The sequence below is a fragment of the Sinocyclocheilus rhinocerous genome, unplaced genomic scaffold (genome assembly GCF_001515625.1).
Source record: "Sinocyclocheilus rhinocerous isolate Xijiao unplaced genomic scaffold, SAMN03320098_v1.1 scaffold818, whole genome shotgun sequence".
Lineage (NCBI taxonomy): Eukaryota > Metazoa > Chordata > Actinopteri > Cypriniformes > Cyprinidae > Sinocyclocheilus > Sinocyclocheilus rhinocerous.
The window spans coordinates 1072817-1096331 of NW_015664989.1; the positions used below are offsets into that span (position 1 = coordinate 1072817).

General features: G+C 31.5%; 1 protein-coding gene and 1 long non-coding RNA gene across 2 annotated transcripts in view; both read right to left on the reverse strand.

Annotated features, from left to right (window-relative positions):
• Window positions 1–4742: 4742 nt before the first annotated feature.
• Window positions 4743–6896, reverse strand: LOC107730582 (uncharacterized). The gene is made up of 3 exons (XR_001638699.1): window positions 6822–6896; window positions 6322–6355; window positions 4743–4959 (listed from the first exon to the last, which is right to left on the reverse strand). It is a non-coding gene; the product is annotated as an uncharacterized LOC107730582 (long non-coding RNA).
• Window positions 6897–17985: 11089 nt separating this feature from the next.
• Window positions 17986–23515, reverse strand: part of baz2bb (bromodomain adjacent to zinc finger domain, 2Bb) — a 33918-nt gene continuing 28388 nt past the window's right edge. Inside the window, exons 23-26 of the mRNA XM_016541417.1 lie at window positions 22824–22970; window positions 21057–21319; window positions 20141–20284; window positions 17986–19120 (exon numbers count right to left, since the gene is read on the reverse strand). Coding sequence (XP_016396903.1) covers window positions 18943–19120; window positions 20141–20284; window positions 21057–21319; window positions 22824–22970 — 732 coding nt within the window. The 3' untranslated portion in view covers window positions 17986–18942. The remainder of the gene's footprint in view (window positions 19121–20140; window positions 20285–21056; window positions 21320–22823; window positions 22971–23515) is intronic.

Genomic DNA, 23515 nt, shown 5'->3' on the forward strand with positions numbered 1-23515 from the left:
TTTTCATGTTTTTGGAAGAAGTCTTATCTGCTTAGCAAGGCTGCATTTATTTGATAAAAATACAGAAAAAACAGTAATATTGTAAAATATTATTGCAATTTAACATAATGGTGTTCTATTTTAATATACTTTAAAATATAATTTATTTCTGTGATCAAAGCTGAATTTTCAGCATCATTACTCCAGTCTTCAGTGTCACATGATCTTCAGAAATCATTCTAATATTCTGATTTATTATCAATGTTGGAAACATTGCTTAATTGCTTAATATTTTTTTGGAACCTGTGATAATTTTTTTCAGGATTCTTTGATGAATAAAAAGTTTAAAAGAACAGCATTTATTTAAAATATAATTTTTTTTTTTTTTTTAATTGAGTCCCAATGTCCTCTACCAAGGACGTAGCATAACTTATGAATGAAATATCATTTTAAATGTTTTTTTTTAATTTTTTTAATGCTCTAAACAATGTAATGACATGAAAAAATAAAAAAATTTTCCTAAAAAGTTTTGCCGGGTCTCAAGAGGTTAAAACACATTAAAAACCTTACTGATCCCAAACTTTTGAACAGTAGTGTGTATATATATATATATAGAGAGAGAGAGAGAGAGAGAGAAATGCATTTTTCATTTATATTAAAAATTATTAGATTTGAACTATTTAGTTTACAGAAAAACTGTGTAAATTATTAAAAATTTGTAATAAAAAAAGCTTCAAATAAATAAATAATTAAACTAAATAAAATTGTTAAATAAATAATGAAAATATAAATAAATTGTATAAATTTGTATAAACAAATAATAAAAATAGATTTGCATAAATAATACAAATGACATTTACATAATACATCTTAACAGTACAATACTAAATAGAGAATAGAACAAAAATGTAATAATGTGACAGAAATGACATATTTTCTAAATAATAAAAATATTCATAATATTTTTTCTACAGTAAATTGGGTTTTTATACATGAAAATATATAGCTGCCTTTTAAATTTTCGCTCAAAGATAATCATATTTAGGGTCCATGGCATCTAATAGTTTGTTTGTTTTTTCTTCAGGAGTGAAAGTATAATATTAACGTGTTGCTATGTGGTGGCTAAAGTGTTCTGAAAGGTTTTAAGCATGTTGCATGGTAAATTCATTTAATAATAATAATTGTAAAATAACTAATAAAAATGTGATTTCTAGCTTTCTAGAACTCATAATAAAACATGAAGGACATTGTCTGAAACAGGTCTGTCTGTGTCTGTGTTTCCTCACCAGTGTTAAATTCAGTGGTCAGTGGATACATAGGCCTATGTATCTCATCCTTTAGCTTTACCTTCAGTTTTCCGATTTAATAAAAATAGACCTAATGTGTTTCTTTCTTTGTTTTGTTTTATTCGTGAATGCTAATGAAGCTCTTACCTTGGACTGACGTTTTCAAAGGTTCAGCTAGAAAATAAAGAGTTCGCCAGCAGCACAAATTAATGTCATTTTATTGTAAACAGTTTCTGTTTTAATATGTGACATCTCTGTAACCCCACTGAGAGAAACCGCACTAGGTATTTTGGCGATAATATCACAGAGCCTAGGCCTACTCATGATAATTTTTTCTGCATATATAAAATTACATCAATTATGTTAATACACTTTTATCTGGCCATTAAGTTTCCTGAGACAGTGTTGTTACACTAGTTACTTGATTCTTTCACGACGTGTAAGTATGAGTGTCCACTCAGAAATACTTTATTTGCGTCTTTAAACTTTGGCTTTGGAGTTCGAATAATTTCCGTGATTCAGTTCAAGTGTGCCGTATTAATGAATCGATTCAAAACTGATTTGTTTGCGTCACCACTCAAAAATGTTCGTGAACGTCTCTGCGTGGCATTTTTTCATACATTAAAATGTTTAGTAAAATATAGATAGGCCTGTGCCGGTAAATATTAATGTATATTTTTACTGCTGCATATTAATGAAAATAATTAGAATTATATTGTTCATTTAGCGCAAAACATTTTTATGTAAAATTAAATATGTGAAAATATATGACACTGGCTTTATTGTGGTCACACGAACGTTTGCTATATGGAAAATAAGAGTGAGAACATTGTTCAACAGAAATTTCACATTAATAAAACATATGGGATATGGGTTGTAATGACATGATAAATAAATATTGGCAGAAATTTTGGGGATGAACTATAGTTTTAAGTCATAAACCATCATTATACAACAGATCGGCAGCTGTTCTGTCTAAACTCTTCTTGCTAGTAAAATGATATTCTTCATGGCATCCTAAATGTGTGCCATCTGTCAGCATGGGTGTGACTCCACAACCCAACATGCCCGGGGTCACAGAAGCACAGTCACTACATGCTCACACACACAAGAAAAAAAAAACTCTCTTTATTCTTACAAGTATATTTCCAATGTTAAATAAAATATAATTATTTAAAAAAATATTCAGTAACATAATACATTTGTGACCCTGGAGCACAAAAGCAGTCTTAAGTCGCTGGGGTATATTTGTAGCAATAGCCAAAAATACATTGTATGGGTCAAAATTATTGATTTTTCTTTTATGCCAAAAATCATTAAGTAAAGATCATGTTCTATGAAGATATTTTGTAAATTTCCTACTGTAAATATATCAAAACTTCATTTTTGATTAGTAATATGCATTGCTAAGAACTTCATTTGAACAACTTTAAAGATGATTTTCTCAATATATATTTTTTTTTTTGCACCCTCAGATTCCAGATTTTCAAATAGTTGTATCTCGGCCAAATATTGTCATATCATAATAAACCATACATCAATGAAAAGCTTATTTATTCATCTTTGAGATGTTGTATAAATCTCAATTTCAAAAAATTTACCCTTATAACTGGTTTTGTGGTCCAGGGTCACTTATATCAATTATCACTTATCAATTAGAAAATAATAAAATATTTTAATAATACAAATTAAGGTCAACAACTCACTCATAAAGATGAAACCTAATTACATAAATGTTCCAGGTTTAATACAAGTTAAATTGAGGGATGGAATTATTTTTCTGTGATAATCAACATCATAACAATACAAAATGTGCTGATAAAGCTTCACTTGTGTTGAATCAGGAGCATTCGTTTAAACACTGCATATTGATCTAGTGGTCAGATGGGCAAAGAGCAGTGTCGGTATTCATATGTGGTTTATAGTTCAACAGAAGCACACTCTCAGAAAAAAAGGTACAAAAGTTGTCACTGGGGCGGTAACTTTTCAAAAGGCACACAAAAGTGTACCTTTTGAAAAGGTACCACCCCAGTGACAACTTTTGTACCTTTTTTTCTGAGAGTGCAGATGGACGTTGTGTACTCACATGGTTCAGCATTTCCATCTCCAGTTCTCCAGATATTCACCGTCTTCTCCATAGAGCCAGATGCAAACATCAACATGCAGGGAGAGAACGCACATGCAGTCACATATCTCCAGCAGAGAGACAGAGAAATATAACAGAAAAGTTCAGGTACACCCTGCAATTTAGATATACTTGTGAACCCACTATAATTCACTCCAAAAATTGTGACGATTAAATAGCAATATTTGGCACCCCGTTGCTTTAAACAGTAAGTATGGATGGCAAGAGTGTACCGTTTAGTGATCACTACTGCATGTTTGACAAAAGAGAACAAATTTAATTAAATAAAATTTAATAAATTCAACACAACAGAGGAACTGCATTACTCTAAAGCAAGTTTTGTGACAAAACAAATTAGTATAATATGATTAATCTTGACTAGTAATGGCTCTTTATTTCACTTATTGTGAAGAATACAAAATTTGTAACATTTTATATTACATTATATATGTATATATTACATTATACATATATTTAATTAATTTTCAATACACTTTCTTTTCAGTGCTCCACCATATTCTATAATAAATAAATAAATAAATAAAAAAGTGACTCTTTCTGCACATTACAGCATTAGAATAAATTATTTTCTTTATGAATGAGTCACGGAACCACTGATTCGTTTAAAAACACTGATTCATCCAGGAATGAAGCTTCTATGAGAGTCCCTGAATCATTCACACAGGATTTGTTCAAAAACACTGATTCATTCGTGACCATATATATGTGCGAATGCCAGAATCATTCACGCAAATGATTAATCCCAAGAATGAAACAAGCATCCATCTATGAGAGTCACTGAATCTTGCATGCAAGCGATTCATTCAAAAACACTGATTCATTCAGGAACAAAACAAGCGACTGTTTATATGACTGAATCATAAAATTATTCACGCAAACGACTCGTTCAAAAGTGCAGATTCATTCAAGAACGAAACAAGCTACTTTTTATGAGAGTCGTTGAATCATTCCTGCAAACGATTCATTCAAAAACACTGGAACGAAAGAAGTTGCTGTCTATATGAATGAGTCACTGAATAGTTCACTCAAACGATTTGTTCAAAAACACAAATGTATTCAAGAATGAATCAAAAGACTGTCTATGTGAGTCATTGAATCATTCCTTCAGCCAGTTCGTTTAAAAATCGTTCACTGATTTGTTCTTTCAGTAACACCTACTGTGTCTAGCTTAGATGGTCAACAAGCTGTTTCTTTTCACTAGTTAATTTCAGTGATAATGTGGTGTGACAGATGGATTTTTAGAAGTATAAATATTGCGTCTCTAAATTAATATGAACTCAAAGCAAAACTGAATGCATATAGAAGAACGGAAATGTTTTAATTCTGCTGTGGCTTCGTTTGGAACTATTATGGAACTATAGAGGAATTGAATTGGAATAGAAAAGGTATTCTCATTTCAGTTTCGAATAGAACGGAACTCTGTTTCAGAATTCTGTATTAATCTGCAGTGTGAAGGTGGTCAGCTGAGACTCTGGATTGATTCATACGGAGAGATTCAGAGACTCGCCTGTCATGCTGCGTCAGAGTGTGTAGAAGTTCTCCATGATTCTGTTCACACACACACACACACACAAAGAGTTTCATCATGTGTTTGGAGCATTAGGCTGCAGGTGACAGAGCATCTTAACCACATACTCTGATTAATCAGTTATTAAACATACAGGCGGACAGCCAGAGAGAGGGACATCAGACAGCTTTATGATGTGTTTTATAAACCTGTCTGCACATACACTACCATTCAAAAGTTTGGGATCAGAACGATTTTTTATGTTTTTTAAAGGACCTTCTTAAGCTCATCAAGGCTGCATTTATTTGATCAAAAAAAAAACAGCAATCTTGCAAAATGTTATTACAATATAAAATAATGGTTTCTATTTTAATATCCTTTAAAATATAATTTATTTCTGTGATGCAAAGCTGAATTTCCATCAGCCATTACTCCAGTATAAAGTGTCACGTGATCCTTCAGAAATCATTCTAATATGCTGATTTATTATTAGAATTATCAATGTTGGTGATAAAAAATTAATTTTTTTTGGAAACTGCAATACTTTTTCAGAATTCTTTGATGAATAAAAAGTTCAAAAGAACAGCATAAAAACCGTTCTGATCCCAAACTTTTGAACGGTAATGTCATCTATAAAGACATCAGTCACCCCATACAGTTGATACTGAATGATTTAAATACAAATCTTAATTGCATTTTTGCAAAGCATAAATGTTGGATCTCTAAATCACATGTTTTTGAATAATTAATCATAAATAATCTTCCATTAATCATAACTCTTCCATTAATCAAACTCTGGTTTCTTTCCCAAACCTTTGCTGCGAAATTATGCACATATATCAAGGCTTTGGTGGTTAATGAATATGCATGATTGTTCATTTAAAATGCTCTATACCCAGGGTTAATAAAGGAAGTCCATTAATAGATTAATAGATGCATTTTGTGGTTTGTAAACCATATTTTTGATGCAATAACCCCAAAAAAATCTAAATAAAGGCGTCAATCACTCACCGCATCATATTCGGTCACTGTTTTATCAACAGACCTGCAAATAGAGCAAAATAAAATCCATATTTATATCTTGTTGTGTTTTTTTTGTCACTAGCATCTGAGTCCAGACAGATTGTTGTTCTTTAATTAAAACTGATCAAATCCAGCAGGATATGGATTTTGTTTGAATGTACTGCTGTACTGTGTGAAATCAGAATCTGACACCACAGAGCCACCTGCTGGTCAAACTGCGTAAAATAAAATATGCAAAATAAAATATACTGTGTAAAAAAAAACATAAATATTTGATTAAAAAATCTTAAACTTAAAAAAATAGAAATTATAAATTAAATTAAAATAAGTTTATGTTCAATAACCTCAAAAAAATCTAAATAAAGGCGTCAATCACTCACCGCATCATATTCGGTCACTGTTTTATCGACAGACCTGCAAATAGAGCAAAATAAAATCCATATTTATATCTTGTTGTGTTTTTTTTGTCACTAGCATCTGAGTCCAGACAGATTGTTGTTCTTTAATTAAAACTGATCAAATCCAGCAGGATATGTATTTTGTTTGAATGTACTGCTGTACTGTGTGAAATCAGAATCTGACACCACAGAGCCACCTGCTGGTCAAACTGCGTAAAATAAAATATGCAAAATAAAATATACTGTGTAAAAAAAAACATAAATATTTGATTAAAAAATCTTAAACTTAAAAAAATAGAAATTATAAATTAAATTAAAATAAGTTTATGTTGACGTACTAAATAAATAAAAATAAAGCTAAATAGAAATATATAAATTAAAAAACAAATAAAAATGACAAAAGCATTCATTATTCATTCTATTCCGTAAAGTAAGCCAGTAAGCTAGTAGCAGCAATGATGTGACGAGTGGGCGGGGCTTACCCAGAGACCAGCAGCTGTCCATCAAATGAGAACGCACAGCAGAGGACAGGAGCAGACTGAGCAGAGAGAGTATAGAGCAGCGACATCTCATAACCTGTGCATAAACACACATACACTGAAGCATTGTGGGAAAACATATCTCTTCATGCTGAAGCAAATTAAATGCTGTTTAGTAAATCATAAGCTCTGTTCTAAAACCTAGTGAGCTGCCTAACTAGACAGCATTTTAAGTTATCATACACTCTAAAAAATGCTGGGTTGTTTCAACCCAACATTGGGTCAAATATGGACTAACCCAGCTGTTGGGTTAAATTTTTTAATTAAAGTTTTAACCCAAAAGTTGGGTTAGTCCATATTTGACCCAACGTTGGGTTGAAACAACCCAGCATTTTTTAGAGTGTAGGTGCAGTGCAAAGGCTGTGCTTTTCTTCAAGGCAGCATTTTCTTTCATGTAATAGTCAATCCTATAATGCATTGTGACAAAATAGATCCAGTGTGCAAAAAAACAAAGTGAGAAAAATGTTGATTACAAGTCATGCAATTCCAGTTGAAAATACATTAAATTAATTAAAAACAATTTCAAAGTGGAGTATTTTAACAACTTTTTAATATTTTAAAACAATTAAAACATGTAAATACAATGCAGAAGATGTGTGTTTATTATATATAAAAATAGCTATAATAAATTTTGACATAAGTAAAAGATTTATTTATTTTTATTATATTGATTTATTATTATTTTAATATTTATATCTTTGTATTTTTTGTTATTGTTATGCTGTAGTGCATAGAGTATACAAATTTAAATTGCTAAACTCTAACACTAAACACTTGTTGTAATAATAAATATTTTCAGTTCTGGGCTGGCACCTATTTTAAAGTTTATTATTAATTATTGTTTTTTTTTTAAGCTTTATTATTAGTTTTTATTAATGTTTTTATTTCATTTAGGTAAAGTTTTAGTCATTTTGTTGTGTGTTTTTGTCATTTTTATAAACTTATTTTTATATTAAATATATTTATATACTGTTTTATTTGAGTTTCAGTTTGAATTATTTTAGTACATCTAGTAAACACTGAGACCACAGGTGCTATATATGTTGCCATGGACACATACACTTGGTTAAACCATTTACTTGAGTTCAGAATTCACTTTAGATCAACTAAATGAAATCAATCACCCAGACTGAGACAGGCAATACAAATAACTCTAAAACACAAGCCAGCTGAAATCACTGATAACTTCAGTCAGAAAATGAACATCATGCATATTCTGCCTCCACACACACACACACACACACACACACACAGACCAATTTCCTCCGAGACAGTGAGACACAATATCCCAGCAACCCGTGATTGACTGCTGCTTATCTGCATGTGTGCGTAAAACAAAAGTGTGCATGAAGATTCCCAGCAGGCAGTGGACGCTCATGGCAGTCAGATGCGACCGTTGCCACAGCGACAGACAGACAAAGCCCACACTGACGCCTGCTGCTGAGGATTATGAATTAAATAGTCTTGATTTACTAGCGGGTGTTCACAAAAACTATTAGAGCTAAAACAATCAATCATAATGATTTACTCACAGAGCTCAAATACTATCTATTCACATGAATTCTACTATACATTCACACCAAAATTAGATTGGCCTCAATCCAAACACTTAATCATGTTTTGAAAATGTCTTTTTTTTTTTTTATTAATAAAATAATGAATGTATTAAATATATTTTAGATATATTAAGTATTATTTATATATATATATATATATAATATGCACACATACACTCCATTAATGTTTCTTGTCTGGTCACATTCAATTATGAATTACACAAAAAGTTAATAGTCTATACACTGAAATAAATGTTTCATTCATCCAATTAAAAACATTCAGGGTAATGATTCACATCTATATTTTTTATAATATATATTTGCCCTAAGGGCAAGTTATTTATTTTCCATTGGCTCAAGTTAAAAAATATAGATGTGAATCATTACCCTAAATTTTTTTAATTGGATGAATGAATTTTTTTTTTCAGTGTATTCAAAATGTAGCAATTTGACAGAAAAAAGTTGGATATTAAAAATGGATATTACTGTGGGTCATATAACATTTCTATTATGAAACATTTGTCAAATATTAAATATTTAGCTATTTGCATCTTACCTCACACTCTTTTACCATTACAACCGAAGCGTCTGTTTGTAAACTGACCGGTGTAAAAACTGAATAATCGCTTAGTTTCGACAGGCAGTAAGATCTCTGGCATATTCGACTCATGTGCATGAAGTCGTATGCAGTCTAAATGGTAAAATGACATACCAAATTTGGAAACGATTCAGTCTGAACTGTGACTTTGACTATTTTTTACCCCTCTTTCCACAATGACAGGTACTATTTTCTATGGAAGCTAGTTTCCGCCACGGGATAAAAAAATAAATAAATGAATGAGTGAGGTGGGTCTGGAGGCGACTGCGGGTAGCGCGGGGTCAGTGACGGTCATGATATCAGAGGAGCAACGGAAATCATCAGAATGGAGCCTGCTGGTGAAACACGGCAGACACAGAGGGAATTATGTGGATGGCCAAACTCCTCTGATGAAACAGCGAGCTGGTAGAGCTAAACAAAGGACGTCTAAGCCTATAATTGGTACAGGGGCACGAGGGAATATAAGTGTGGTGCGAACGAAGCTGTTAAGTGTGTTTGCTACCAAATTCTCTCCAGATCTTAATGATGAAACCATGTCCAACTATCTTAAAGAAAAGCTTGGGCGTGATGTGAATTGCCAACGCATTGACACTACGTACGGACAATAGATACAGTTCATTTAAAGTGAGTGCTGAGTGCAATACTGTGGCGGAGATGTACAGTCCAGAGCTATGAGCCATGCAAAGTTAGAGCATTGGGGGTCAACACAGCTGCGTGATAATGTCAAAATTGTGATATCTTGTGTTTGCAAGAATTTTTTTTTAAATCTAAACAGGACTTGGGGAAATTGAACTCTTTTAATGACAATTTTCACGGGCTGGCACATCCACAACTGATCTTACTATGGGTATAGTGAGAGGAAAGATATCAGGAGGAGTGGCTACCCTGTGGCATAAAAAGTTGGACTCTGTGATAAATATTATTAAGGTTGAAGCTGACTGGTGTTTCGCAGTACGGATAAGTTGTTCTAATAAAGAGTTAATTATCCTTAATGTTTATACACCATATGAATGTCAACCAAATGAGGACGATTATTTAAATAGACTTGCTTTTATTAGCTCTTTTATTAATGAAAATAATTGTGCAAGTGTTTTTGTGGTTGGGGATATGAATGCAGATCTTACTGATAAATCTTCAATGTTTGCTAAGCATATGCTGCATTTTAGTGAGGATAACAATCTTATGTTATCTAGTAAAGTGTTGTTACCAATGGATAGCTGTACTTATATAAGTGAAGCCTGGCACTGGACCTCGTGACTTGATCATTGTATTAGTACAGCTGAGGCTCATGCTACTATACAGTCAATGAAACTTCTATAAGGGGCATGTATATTTGATCATGTACCATTTTTAATGACTGTTGATTTTGAAAGTCTGCCTGAGATGAATTATGAGTGTAAAAGGGCTGGCTTGGTAAAATTAGATTGGTCTAAACTTACAGATGAAGGTGTTAAAACATATCACAGGAAAACAGATCCTCTGTTGAATGAGGTCAGTCTAGATCAGTCTATGAGGCTAGTAGACCTTATCTTACACGCCCTGACAAGAAATATAATAGTAAGCCAGGGTGAAAAAAGTACACTCTAAAAAAATGCTGGGTTAAAAAGGGACAAACCCAGCTATTGGGTTGTTTTGACCCAGCGGTTGGGTTCAAAACAACCCAATAGCTGGGTTTGTCCCTTTTTAACCAAGCATTTTTTAGAGTGTATGTGTCAGCATTTCATAATGAAGCAAAGGAAGCATTTAAGGCATGGGACATAGCTGGTAGGCCCAGACAAGGACTACTTCTGGACAAGAAAAAGTTAAGCAATGCTAAATATAAATATACAGTTTGTTATATCTGTAAACATGATCAAGTGATGAGAGTGGATTCAATGGTGGAAAATCTGCTTTGCAATAGTTTGAATGATTTCTGGAGGGATGCAAGATAATTAAATAGGAGCAATGTGACAATACCGTGCTCTATAGAGTGTGTTTCTGGAGCTGAGAATATAGCAGAGCTGTGGAGACAACATTATTCTGCTCTGTTTAATGAGTGAGCGTTAAACAAATGAGGTACATCAAGCAATAATTCAGCTCAAAGATAGGAAAATTGGTGGTTTAGATCAAATTAGAGCTGAACATTGAAAATTTGCGAGCCCTAGGCTTGCGGTTCTTCTCGCAATTTGCTTCACTGGTTTTATGATACATGGGCTGTTGCCCATCAATGTTGTCAGTTACCTTGTTACCTGTTATTAAGGATAAGGCTGGCAAGGCAGGTAGTTTGGATAACTATAGGCCAATTGCATTAGCTAGTGTTGTATCAAAGGTCCTGGAAAGAATCCTATTAGATCGATTAGGTGTTTATCTTGATACTTCAGACAATCAGTTTGGCTTTAAGGCTCAGCATAGTACTGATTTGTGTATACATGCTCTGAAAGAAGTAGTAGAACTAAGACAAAATTCCACTGTTATAACTAGCTTTATTGATGCTTCTAAGGCTTTTGATTGAGTTAATCATCAAAAGTTGTTCAGTAAACCAAGATAAAGGGGTGTACCGAACAGTATGTTAAGAATTTTGACATATTTGTACGCTAATCAAAGTGTGCAGATAAAGTGGGGTAATTGTGTGTCAGGTCCATTTAGAGTAGGTAAGGGTAAGTAACTTTCACCAGCCCTTTTTAATGTCTATATGAATGAATTATCTGAAGAATTAAGACTGGATGTATGCTTGGTAATACTATAGTCAATCATTATATGTATGCTGATGATCTAGTTGCTTTTTCCCTGAGTAGTGTTGGTTTTCAACAGCTGCTAAATATTTGTTCTGATTATGGGATTAGATATGATGTGCAATATTATACAAAAAAGATTGTTGCCATGACATGCAGAACCAAAGAACATACATTTCTCAATTTCCCAGATTTTCATCTGTCAGTATTAAATGTGTGTACTAAAATAAAATTCATATCATTAATGATGAAATAAGTGATGATGACGACATGTATAGGCAGCATTGTATGTTGCATGCTCAAGCAAATATGCTGGTGAGAAAATTTTATATGATAGACCTTTTTAGAGCATATTGTACATCTTTTTATGCTGATCTCTTGTGGGTTAAGTTTAAAAAAGAGAGCCCATGGAAGCTTCAGGTTGCTTACAATGACTGTATGAGGATCCTGCTGAAAAAACAAGGTGGAGCAGTGCAAGTGATCTATTCTGTAAGGCAAGTGTGCAGTCCTTTCCGGCTTTAATGAGAAATTTGATGTATAAATGTATTTGTCAGTTGGATGTTTCGCAGAATGCTTTTATAATGTTGTTGTCAAATCCTAGGCTTACTGTGGTGCGATATCAGTCACCTATTAGAAAACATTGGAATAACTGTCTCTTTTAATGTGTATTGTTCTGTTTTGTATGGTTTGTTTTAGTGTTTTGCTAATAGACCTTAAGTCTAGAAATAAAGTTGAATGAATGAATGAATGAAAAAAGTAATTGCAACTTTTTATCTAAAAATTCTGACTTTTTTTTTCCGGAATTGCAAGATATAAACTCGCAACTGCTAGAAAAAAAGAGTCAGAATTGTGAAATAAAAAGCTGAATTTACCCTTTTTTAAATTTTTATTCTGTTGCGGAAACAATTTGTCAATAAAAAACAAAGAAAGTTCTGAGGAAAACAAAAACAAATTGTGATATATAAAATCAGAATTGTGAGACAAAAAGAATTGTGAGATTGAAAGTCGCAAAAAGTTACCTTTTTTATTTTTTCGTCCTGTGAATAACTTTCTGACTTTGCCTTTAATGCAGTCTTTAAGTTTAAGACCTATATACTAATGTTGAATGTAATATTTGCAGAATCCCGGTGCATTCAGTCAGTCCTGCTGCAGAATATTTTCAATTGTTGATTCCCTCAGTTTAAACCTGTTTTTTTGGGATTAAATGACGGGTGCAGTGATAGAGACAGAGAGTGCGAGTACCTGCTGTTGCATGCTGGGAAATAATCCATATCCTCAGTCTGTTATCCTGCCCACCAGAGGCCAATCGAAACTTGACTGTCTCGCCATCTGAAAACGTCCATCCACACACACACACACACACACACACACACACAGACACATACACACACACACACAGACACATACACACACACACACAGACACATACACACACACACACAGACACATACACACACACACACAGACACATACACACACACACACAGACACATACACACACACACACAGACACATACACACACACACACAGACACATACACACACACACACAGACACATACACACACACACACAGACACACACACACACGCAAGCACACCCACAGAGACACATACAGACACATACAGACACACACACACACACACATCCACCAGAGCATGACTAGTCAAGATAATAATGACGTTTGACATCCCTGTAAAGATAATTACAGTATATTCACTCCTGTAATTTAACCTCACAACAAATGTGAATATAATTACACTTAAAAACAACTATAATCATTTCCTGCCATAAACTGATCCTGAACAGGACATGAACAGAAAGACTGTTTTGGGCTGAGTCAAAAGCATTTCCAATCTCATTAAATTCAGTTTTGTTTATCCAACAAGTTTGCAGCTTATTTTGTCCTCTTAAAGAGCATACAGACTCGATTTTAAGCTCTGAATGCAAACACGGGAGAGCAAAAAACACAGGCACAAGCCAAGAAGTTTCTAATTTTTGCTCAAATTGAAACTGAATTCTGTTGAAATTGCAGTGTATGTTAATATTTTGAGTTTATCAATATTTGTTAGTTCTAAATCTGATGTATTATATATATATAAACAACAACAAAAGGTTTAGAAGACTCTTACTGAAAAGTGACCAACCACAATTCATTCATTAGTTTCCATGTTGTTTAGGGGCGGGTTCATCTGAAATACACTGAAAAAAATATTTAGGCCTGAATTTAAGATTTATATATTTAAATTGCATATAAAATTTCCTATTTTACACACAAACTAATAAACTTATTGTGATGCATATTTCTCAGCCATACATTCTGTAAATGAAACAAAAAAAAAATCGAACAAAATCATGGCATAATTAATTATTAAATATTTACATATATTTGATTTTATTTAAATAATATTTTTCAAAATGCATTTATTCAAATTGCTAAAAAAAAAATGAAACATATTCAATTAAAAAGTATGAAGATGGTTAACATATGATGAATTGTGGAACAAGCCATAAAATGATGTTTTATTGATGATAAATATATAAACCTGGTTATTGTGTATTTAAAACACATTCAGTTTATTAGTACTATATATATATTTTTTTTTTTTTTTTCTTTTTTTTTTTTCTTGGTCATAGAAAAACGTGAGACTTTCTAAGACTTTCCCACATTGCAGCAGGTAAATCCCATCCGTCCCCAGCAGAGCGAGTAATAATAATCATCTACAGCAGAAGAGAGATAATATTGACTGTGTTACCAATGCTCATCTGAGGGCAGAAGTGGCAGCAGTTGACTCCCAGATCCCGAGCTTCTCTTTGCGTGTGTAAAGGCCTCATGCTCAGCGTCCACAGATGAAGCGCTCCCTGACTGGAGCCTGTGATGAACATCTGTCCACACAGGGAGAAACAGCAGGCCAGTATAGGCCAGGACGCTTGAGCACATCTACAGGTGAGACGCTTCAGGTTACACACATCAAACAGAACGACTCAAGCAAACAATCCCTAATCAAACATTTGATGGACCGCTCTATGTTTTGCATTCATGAAAAAAATAATTATAGCTCCTAAGAATTGTAGAGAGTCTAGGTGTTAAATAAAATAAAAGACATAATTTCCCTTTTTTTAGTTTAACTTCAAATAAAGTAAATAAATTAAATAAAAGACCATTTCTCTTTTTTTAGTTTAACTTCAAATAACAAACGGAAATAAAAATGAAAATATATAGAAATATATATTAAAAAAATTAAAATCACAAAAGCTAGCAAACAAAAAACACTCAAACTTTAACTTAGATTAAAATCAAAAGGAGAATATAATAATAACTAATTCAAAATATTATATTAAAAACAAATAGTATATCAGTGATACTGAAATAACACTAATTATCATTATGCTTTACATAATTTTTTTTAACAAGAATGATTCTTTAAAGCATATTATTTTTATTGATTTATTTATATAAAATAAATTATAGGGGACAGAAAAGTCCCTCTAATTGACACATGACCCATGAATTAAAATATATTGCTTAATATTTTCGAGTTAGCCTGTTACATGATCAATTTTTATAAAAATGGTTTTAAAACCTTTTAAAAACTGGTTAAATTTTTTATTAGCTAATGTAGCGTTCTCTTAATGTTAATATAATATTATGTCAGTGTATTTCCCAAATGCTACTTCAACATCAACGCTACTTTAACGTTGTTACATTACGTATGTTTGTATTGTTATTATATATAATAAATATATAATATATAATTAAAATAAAATATCGATTTAAAAATTATTTTAAATAATTCTAATCCTTTCAGTTTGAGTGCATGTTGTACTTTTTTCACGTCCCCATCATTGTCTTGACATATTTGATAAAATGTGTCTGTTGACAATATTAAAGCATAATATATTTTTAGATATTTAATAATAAATACATATATAATATATAATTAAAATAAAAAATAAATTTAAAAATTATTTAAAATAATTCTAATCCTTTCAGTTTGAGTGCATGTTGTACTTTTTCATGTCCCCATCATTATATGTCTTAACATATTGGATAAATGTTAAACTGACAATATTAAAGTATATAATATTTTAATATACAGTATATTTTTTATAATAATACTTGTTATTATTATTACAGTATTTATGTAATATATTTAAAATAAAAAGTAAATATTAATTTAATAACATGTTTTTATTATATTTAAAATCATAATATACTTTTAAAAATGATAAATAATTTAAATCCTTTTAATTAGACTGTGGCCTCACTATTACTTTCCATCATGTTAATTAATTGATTTAAAGTATCATTATCCACGATGGAAAACTGCAGCACAAACATTCGTAAGTATTATCAATGGATTTGATTAATGAATGTGATGTTTATTCAAATGATAAAAAAATGAACATGAACTTCACACTGACCTCCTCGTGTAAACCAACTGTAAATCCCTCACTAAGCAATGACTAGCTATGATCCTGTTTGTGTGAATACCCAAATCATTATTGATATTTAGTGTTCAGAGCATATTTCCACAAGTCTGATAAACCCTTTTATATATAGATACATAAAAATGTGAATGAAATGTTTTTCAAATTTTTTCAAAAGTTCAAAAGGTTCAGCCGATCAGGAATGACTCACCTGATTCACATGAAGCCCTGAAAATACATTTAAGTAAATGAATATCTGTAAATGCACAACTTTAACACAATAACCTATATAAAACACAGATGATACACAATAAGCAGACGTACACATAAGCTCTGGTCTCTGTGAAGCTCCCTTCCAAACACTTCCTGCAGTGATGCAGTGCAAGAACGTCACATGACTGAGTCCGTTGCCTGGGATACGTGAGAATTCACTGTAGTATCCACTCATAAATGCCCCTGAAGTTATCAGAGCTTTATGCAACACCTGTACAAACAGAGTCACAAGTCAACCACTGAGAGACTCATATTGAAAAGAAGAGAAACACGCATTATTATTATTATCAATAAATATATCACTACAAGCCTGAAAATATTGTGTTTTTAATAAATGACTAGTCATAATCTACTTGACTATAATGACTGTTTGGATTTGGATAAAATAAAAAAAATAACATAAAAAATATAATAACTGAAAAATTAAACATTGTTTTTTTTTTTTTTTTTTAAAGGGGTCATACGATGCAATTTTAAAGATCATTAATTTGTGTATTTGGTGAAACAGAATATGTTGACATGCTTTAATGTTCCGTTCGTTCGTTCGTGTGTATGTATGTATATTGAGTGTGTTTGTGCGTGTGTATGTATTGAGTGTGTTTGTGCGTGTGTGTACGAGTATGTATGTTTGTGTGTGTGTGTGTGTGTATACAACATGTAAACACTGTGTTGCAAGTTTGATTAATTTTGTTTACACGCTCTCTCTCCCTTTCCTGTGTTTCAGTGACTTTGGTATCCAGTTGGTCAGAGAACAGAATATCTCTGGATTAGAGACTTTAGTCTTTGCAACTTTACAGATCTTCTTTATGCACCAAGAGCTTGTAACACTCCAAAGAGAAAGGAAAAATTTAAATCGCATCATATGACCCCTTTAATAAATGAATTGGTTTAAAATAAAACTATTATTATTTTGGTGATAAATATATCACCAAAAGGCTGAAAATAGTTTTTTTTTTTTTAAATAAATGACTAGTCATAATGTACTTGACTGCAATGACTGTTTGGATAAAATTGGATAAAATAAAATAAAAATGAATAATACTACTACTACTAATAATAATACTACTGCTACTTCTACTACTACTAACTATATTATTATCATCAATAAATATATCACTAAAAGCCTGAAAATATAGTGTTTTTAAATAAATGACTAGTCATAATCTACTTTACTTGACTACAATGACTGTTTGGATTTGGATAAAATAAAAAAAAATAATATAAAGTAATATAAAATAAACTATAAAAAAAAAAAAAAAACTGAAAATTTAAATATTGTTTTTTTAATAAATGACTTGATGGTTTAAAAAAAAACTAAATATAAAATATAAAAATGGACACAAAAATAAAAAAAACCACTGAGTGAACCAATGGAGAGACTCATATTGCTGTTGCCAGGAGTAGATTTGAGAAGAAGAGACAGACAGACAGAAATACAGCTGTACGAAGTGACGCAAAGTCATTTAAACGGGTACAAATTGTAAGATCTTCTCATGCATAAGATGCAGCATCAACAGTATAAACACAACCAGGCTGCTTGAAAACATTTTATTAAGTATTCGACACAAACTAGAGAAAAATAAAACTCCTACAAAACAGAACGCTACACCTTCATTGCAATATCTTCACACAGCAGAATTCAAGTATTCTGACTTTAGTACCATAAAAACCACTGCAGTTCATTAGAATAATTATCATGTAAACTAGATTTCTTTATTGCAACAGCACTTTTTTTTGCACGTGCAAAATTGGCCGCCACAATGCAAGAGTGTTTGCTATGTCAAAAAAGACCATTTCTGATTTCTAGACATGGTTTGGAGGGTTTTTTTCCCATCGGTTTTATTGTTGCATCGTATATGAGCAATAGCAATAATGGTGTAAAAATTCCAGCAAACACTGGATGAATGCTTGTGCATCGGAATAGATTGAGGTTTGAGAAGTTGTAAAAATTGTGGATTTATGAAAGGCACTGCTATTTTCAGAAAGTGCCATATTAAAACCCATGAAAAGATACAGCTATTAAAAAGGCATAAACGATGCTGGAGTCTTGTGTGCACAGAATACAATATTCAGAACCGATATTAAACATTAATAGTCGTTGTATATGTCACGATGGACTGTGTTTTGGAGTTTGTGATTTAAAACATACACATTTACATAAATGCAGCTTTATAATGTAACCAATAATGGATCTTCTGTTCTCTAGGAGCTCAGAATTATGTAAACACGTTATTTTTTTTTTTCATATCTGATAAAGAAAACACATTCATTGAGATTTTTAAAGCAGTTTTGCCTCTTTTTCATAGAAAGTGAAGACCTTTTTAGTTATAAATAATTAAAAACTAATTAAATACAGTACATTCACTATAATATTAACGTTTATTTAAAAAAAAAAAAACATTTACAGGTTATTTTGGAAAACGTTCATGTTCTCACAGTTGTCCTTTAACAAAGCAAAGCAGGTGTGAATCGTGGTGTAAAGCATCTGAACTGCTCTCATGTGCTGAGACCTGGTTTCTGGGAGTTCTGCCTCAACAGCTCGGTCCATCTCCTCTGGAAAAACCATCTCATCGTGTGTCCCGCTCGGCCGATGACTGAATTATCCTCGTTGAATTTCTCACAGTTATCGAACACCAGGTTCACGTCAATGATAAAAGTCTCAAGATTCAAGTACCTGCGATGAGAAAAGTCCATTGTGATTACAAAAGCAAACATAACACACACTGGACATTAAATCAAACATTCACTATAATTTTGCTGGTAAATATTGTGGTTCACCTGCTATTATATTGGTGCATATAAATTATGTTCATTTAGTGAAAAATATTGCAGAAAACCAGAGAAAAAAAAACTACAATGACTGGTTGGTTACAATGATCATTCAATTGAGAGTAAAATAAAATACAATAGTATTAACAAAAATTTATTATTATTATTATCATCAACATCAATGAATATATCATCAAAAGGCTGAAAATATAGTTTATTTTTATTTTTATAAATTACTTAATCTACTTAACTATAATGACTGGTTAAAATTGTTATTTAAATGAAATAAAAAAAATTAAAAAAATTTTTTTTTATTATTATTATTATTATTATTAGCAATAAATAGAATCACCAAAAGGCTAAAAATATTGTTTTTTAATAAATGACTTAATCTACTTGACTATAATGACTGTTTGGTAAAAATGATGATCTAAAATAAAACAAACTGAAGTAAAAAGTATAACAATGGACACACACACACACACTCAATCAATAAACTAACAAGTAAATAAAAATATTAAAAAATAAAATAGAATTAAAATCGGCAATAAATATATCACCAAAAAGCCTGAAAATATTGTGTTACTAATAAATTACTAGTCTTAATCTACTTGACTACAATGACAGTTTGGTCAAAAAAATAAATAAATACAGTAAAATAATATAAAATGTAACAAAATAAAAATATATTATCATCAAAAATATCACCAAAAAGGTTGAAGATATTGTGTTTTTTAATAAATGACTAGTCTTAATCTACTTGACTACAATGACTGTTTGGTAAATAAAATAATAATAATTATTATTATTATCACCATCAATACATATATCACCAAAATGCTTAAAATATAGTTTTAGCCTTCCAGCCCTATTAATAACTGTAAATGACTAGTTAATAATGATCAGTTAACTAAGTGATACCCACTGGCTGTTGGTGAGTTTGTCTCTTATAGTAGAGAGGTCCATGGGTTTCTTGATGATCTTGCGGTACCCCGGGACAGATTTGGGGTTGACGGGTGTCAGAAACGGTCCGGCGTCCTGATGGCTTTCCAGCTCAGCCAAGAGTATTCTGAAAAAGACCGATCAATGATCAATCTGATTCCAGGGCATCTGCAGGATTTTTAAGATCAGATTTAAGACTTAAGACCTGCACAAATAAAATGAATAGGGCAATGTCTATGGTAACATATTAATCTGTAAAAAGCATGATTTACAGTTCAGATACAGGTTTGCACAAAAACAAAATGTTTTATAAAATGATAAACTTCACATTTCAGCCTTTAAACCATTTTTAAGAAAATAGATAAGTCAAAACTATCTATTATATTAATTTAAATAACTATTATATTAATTAAATAACATATAAATATATTTTACTGTCTTAATTGTTTAGATCTTTATAATGCATTATCTTCTTGTCGATCCACTAGTTCACATTTACAACTCCGCTTGTTTGTTGTGTAAAAATATGGGTGGATTTTCACATTGATCTGAACAAAACCAGCAGATGGGCTTATTGAAAATGCAAATTCATTCTCTGCCAGCAGGTAATGGCAGTGCACAAAGCAGCAGCACCTGACTTTGAAACGTGCAACGCTCATATTTATTAAATTAAATCATATACATTTGAAGTTTAATCGTCACATTAAGTTATATTGCAATTCTTGTCTTTCCGTCCCTAAATTTAACACCTCTTGAAATCATAATTAAGACTTTCTTGTACCATTTAAGAGTTTTTATGGCCTTAAAATTGGCACAAATAAATGTAAGATTTTTTAAGGACCTGCAGAAACCCTGGATTGAATATAACTCTCATTCAGCAAGGTTTCCGGCTGTGATACCTGCACATGGCCAGGTCTTTACTGTCGTCTCTGGCTGTTTTGGGACTCTCCTGCTTTGCCGGGTTAGTGGAAGGATTCTCCTCGGTCTTCCTCTTTTTTATTTCCTTTAACACTTTTCTGGGCGTGCTGTTGGCGCTGCCCGAATCGTCCTCTGAGTCTCCGGCCACAGATGGTTTTGTGTGCCGTTTGGCCTCAGCAGGTTTCTTCAGGCCTCCGCTTGAGCGGTCCAAAGACTTCTTGGTCTTCAGGGACTGACTGCTCGCCTGCACAGAGCCAAACACTTCAGTGAAAAAACTAAATCTCTAAACACAGGCCAAGGACTCTCTTCATGAAGAACAGACTACAGCAGCTAAGCAGCATTTATGGGGCCTTTGAGCTTATATACACACAAAAGTATATTTAGGGATGCACATGTGCTTGGGAATTGGAATTGGATGGAAGGAATGGGAAGCAATAAAATATTTATGGTTTTAAACAGTTAACAATTGTTAATTGTTAAGTCAAATTCCCCAATGATTTCCCAATACTTGGTTCTAATACAAAACTAAAAAGATAACAATTACTGTAAACATTTATTAATAATAAATAATAATAATAATAATAATAATAATTAAAATCACATTATTTATTAAAACAATAAATAATAAGTGCAGTAATAAAATTTAGAATATTATTATTACCACTCAAAACGCTGACTTCAATAATAATAATAATAATAATAATTGTTATTATCATTATTATTATTATATAGAAAAAAATATGATAAATGTAGAAGTAAAATTTGAAGTAAATGAAAAAATAAAATAAAAATTTATAAAATAAATGTAGCAACTTTATATACATGTAGTAACTTTATATTATAATATTATTATATAGTAATATTTATTATTTAAAAACACAGACCTAAAAATAATAAAGTTTTAATGAAGTATACATTTTATTATTACATTATGTTTTTATATTATTATTACTATTACACTTTTGTTGATAATAATAATTTTATTTATAAAAATAACAAATAATAAATTTAGCAATCAAATTTATAATTGTATTATTATTATTATTGTTGTTGTCAGTGTTGTTAGTAGTAGTAGTAGTAGTAATAATAATAATAATAATTTTAAGTGTAGTAGTAAAAATTGTAGTAAATAAAAATGAATGTAGTAAAATAATGTTATAATATTATATTGCAATATTTATTATTATTAAAAACTCTGACCTAATAATAATAATAATAAAACTATAATAAAGTATACATTTTATTACTACATTCATGAAGTTTTTATATTATTATTATTATTGATGTTATTATATTGTTGTTGTCGTTGACGATAATAATAACATAAAAATTTAACATAAAAAATGTATCAATAACATTTTAAATTTTATTATCATTATTTTTTATCGTTGTTGTTGTCAGTGTCCTAACTAGTAGTAGTAGTATAAATAATAATAATAATAATAATTGTTCTTGCATAGATATGTAAAATGACATATCACTGTGTTGTGCCAGGTTTGACACTGAACTGCAGCTGAAGCCTTAAAATACAGCACACAAGTCACATGGACTGCTTTTATTATACTTTCATAGTGTTTTTGGTCAATATGGACTGACATTTTGTGAAAATATTCTTCTGAAATTCCATGATAAAAAAAAAACAAAACTGCATACAGGTTTGGAGCAACATAGAGATATAAAATAAATGACAGAATTTTCCTGCAAGGTCTCATCACAGGCAGTGTTACTGAACTAATAAAGTGCTCCACCTGGGATATGCAGGCCGGGCAGAACCAGTCTCCGTCTGGTATGGTGGTGATCTTGGGTTTATGGCAGTACGTGTGGCAGCCTCTATCACATCCATCACACAGCAGCAGCAGCTCCTCATTGTCCCCCTTACAGCAGATCTGACAGTACTGCGCCAGAAACACAACCGGATTACTTCAGTGTTGGGCAGTAGGGCTGTCAAAATGGCTGAAAAACTAAATTCGAATTTTCTACTTAAATATTATTAGGCTTCTCTCCTGAGGCCACAAGAGGGCGCATCACTCAAAGCATAAGATAACATGACTATCTGCGAAAAAAGTGCATAATGTTGAAAATAATGTTTATAAACCAATTATAATTAAGTTGCTTAAACAACTATAAACAAAACAGCATCATGTATGTATGCATAGTTTAATACAAAGGGCGGAAAGCCAATCACACAGAGTACATTTTTCAAAGTCTCGATATATGTTTTTTTCAAAGTTGAACTTGCATTAATTTTACATGGCTTTTTACATGTCATGCGGCTCTTTTGTGCGAGACGCGAGTGTAACGGTGATAGATGTCCGTCTAGAAAATACAGAAAATACGTGTTCTGTGTGAACGGCTTGGTTTCAGTTTTGATGTAAACAAGATCTTCTCCGCATTGATGTTCTCTTTTTCCGCAATATTTTTAATGAACAACGCAGCAGCG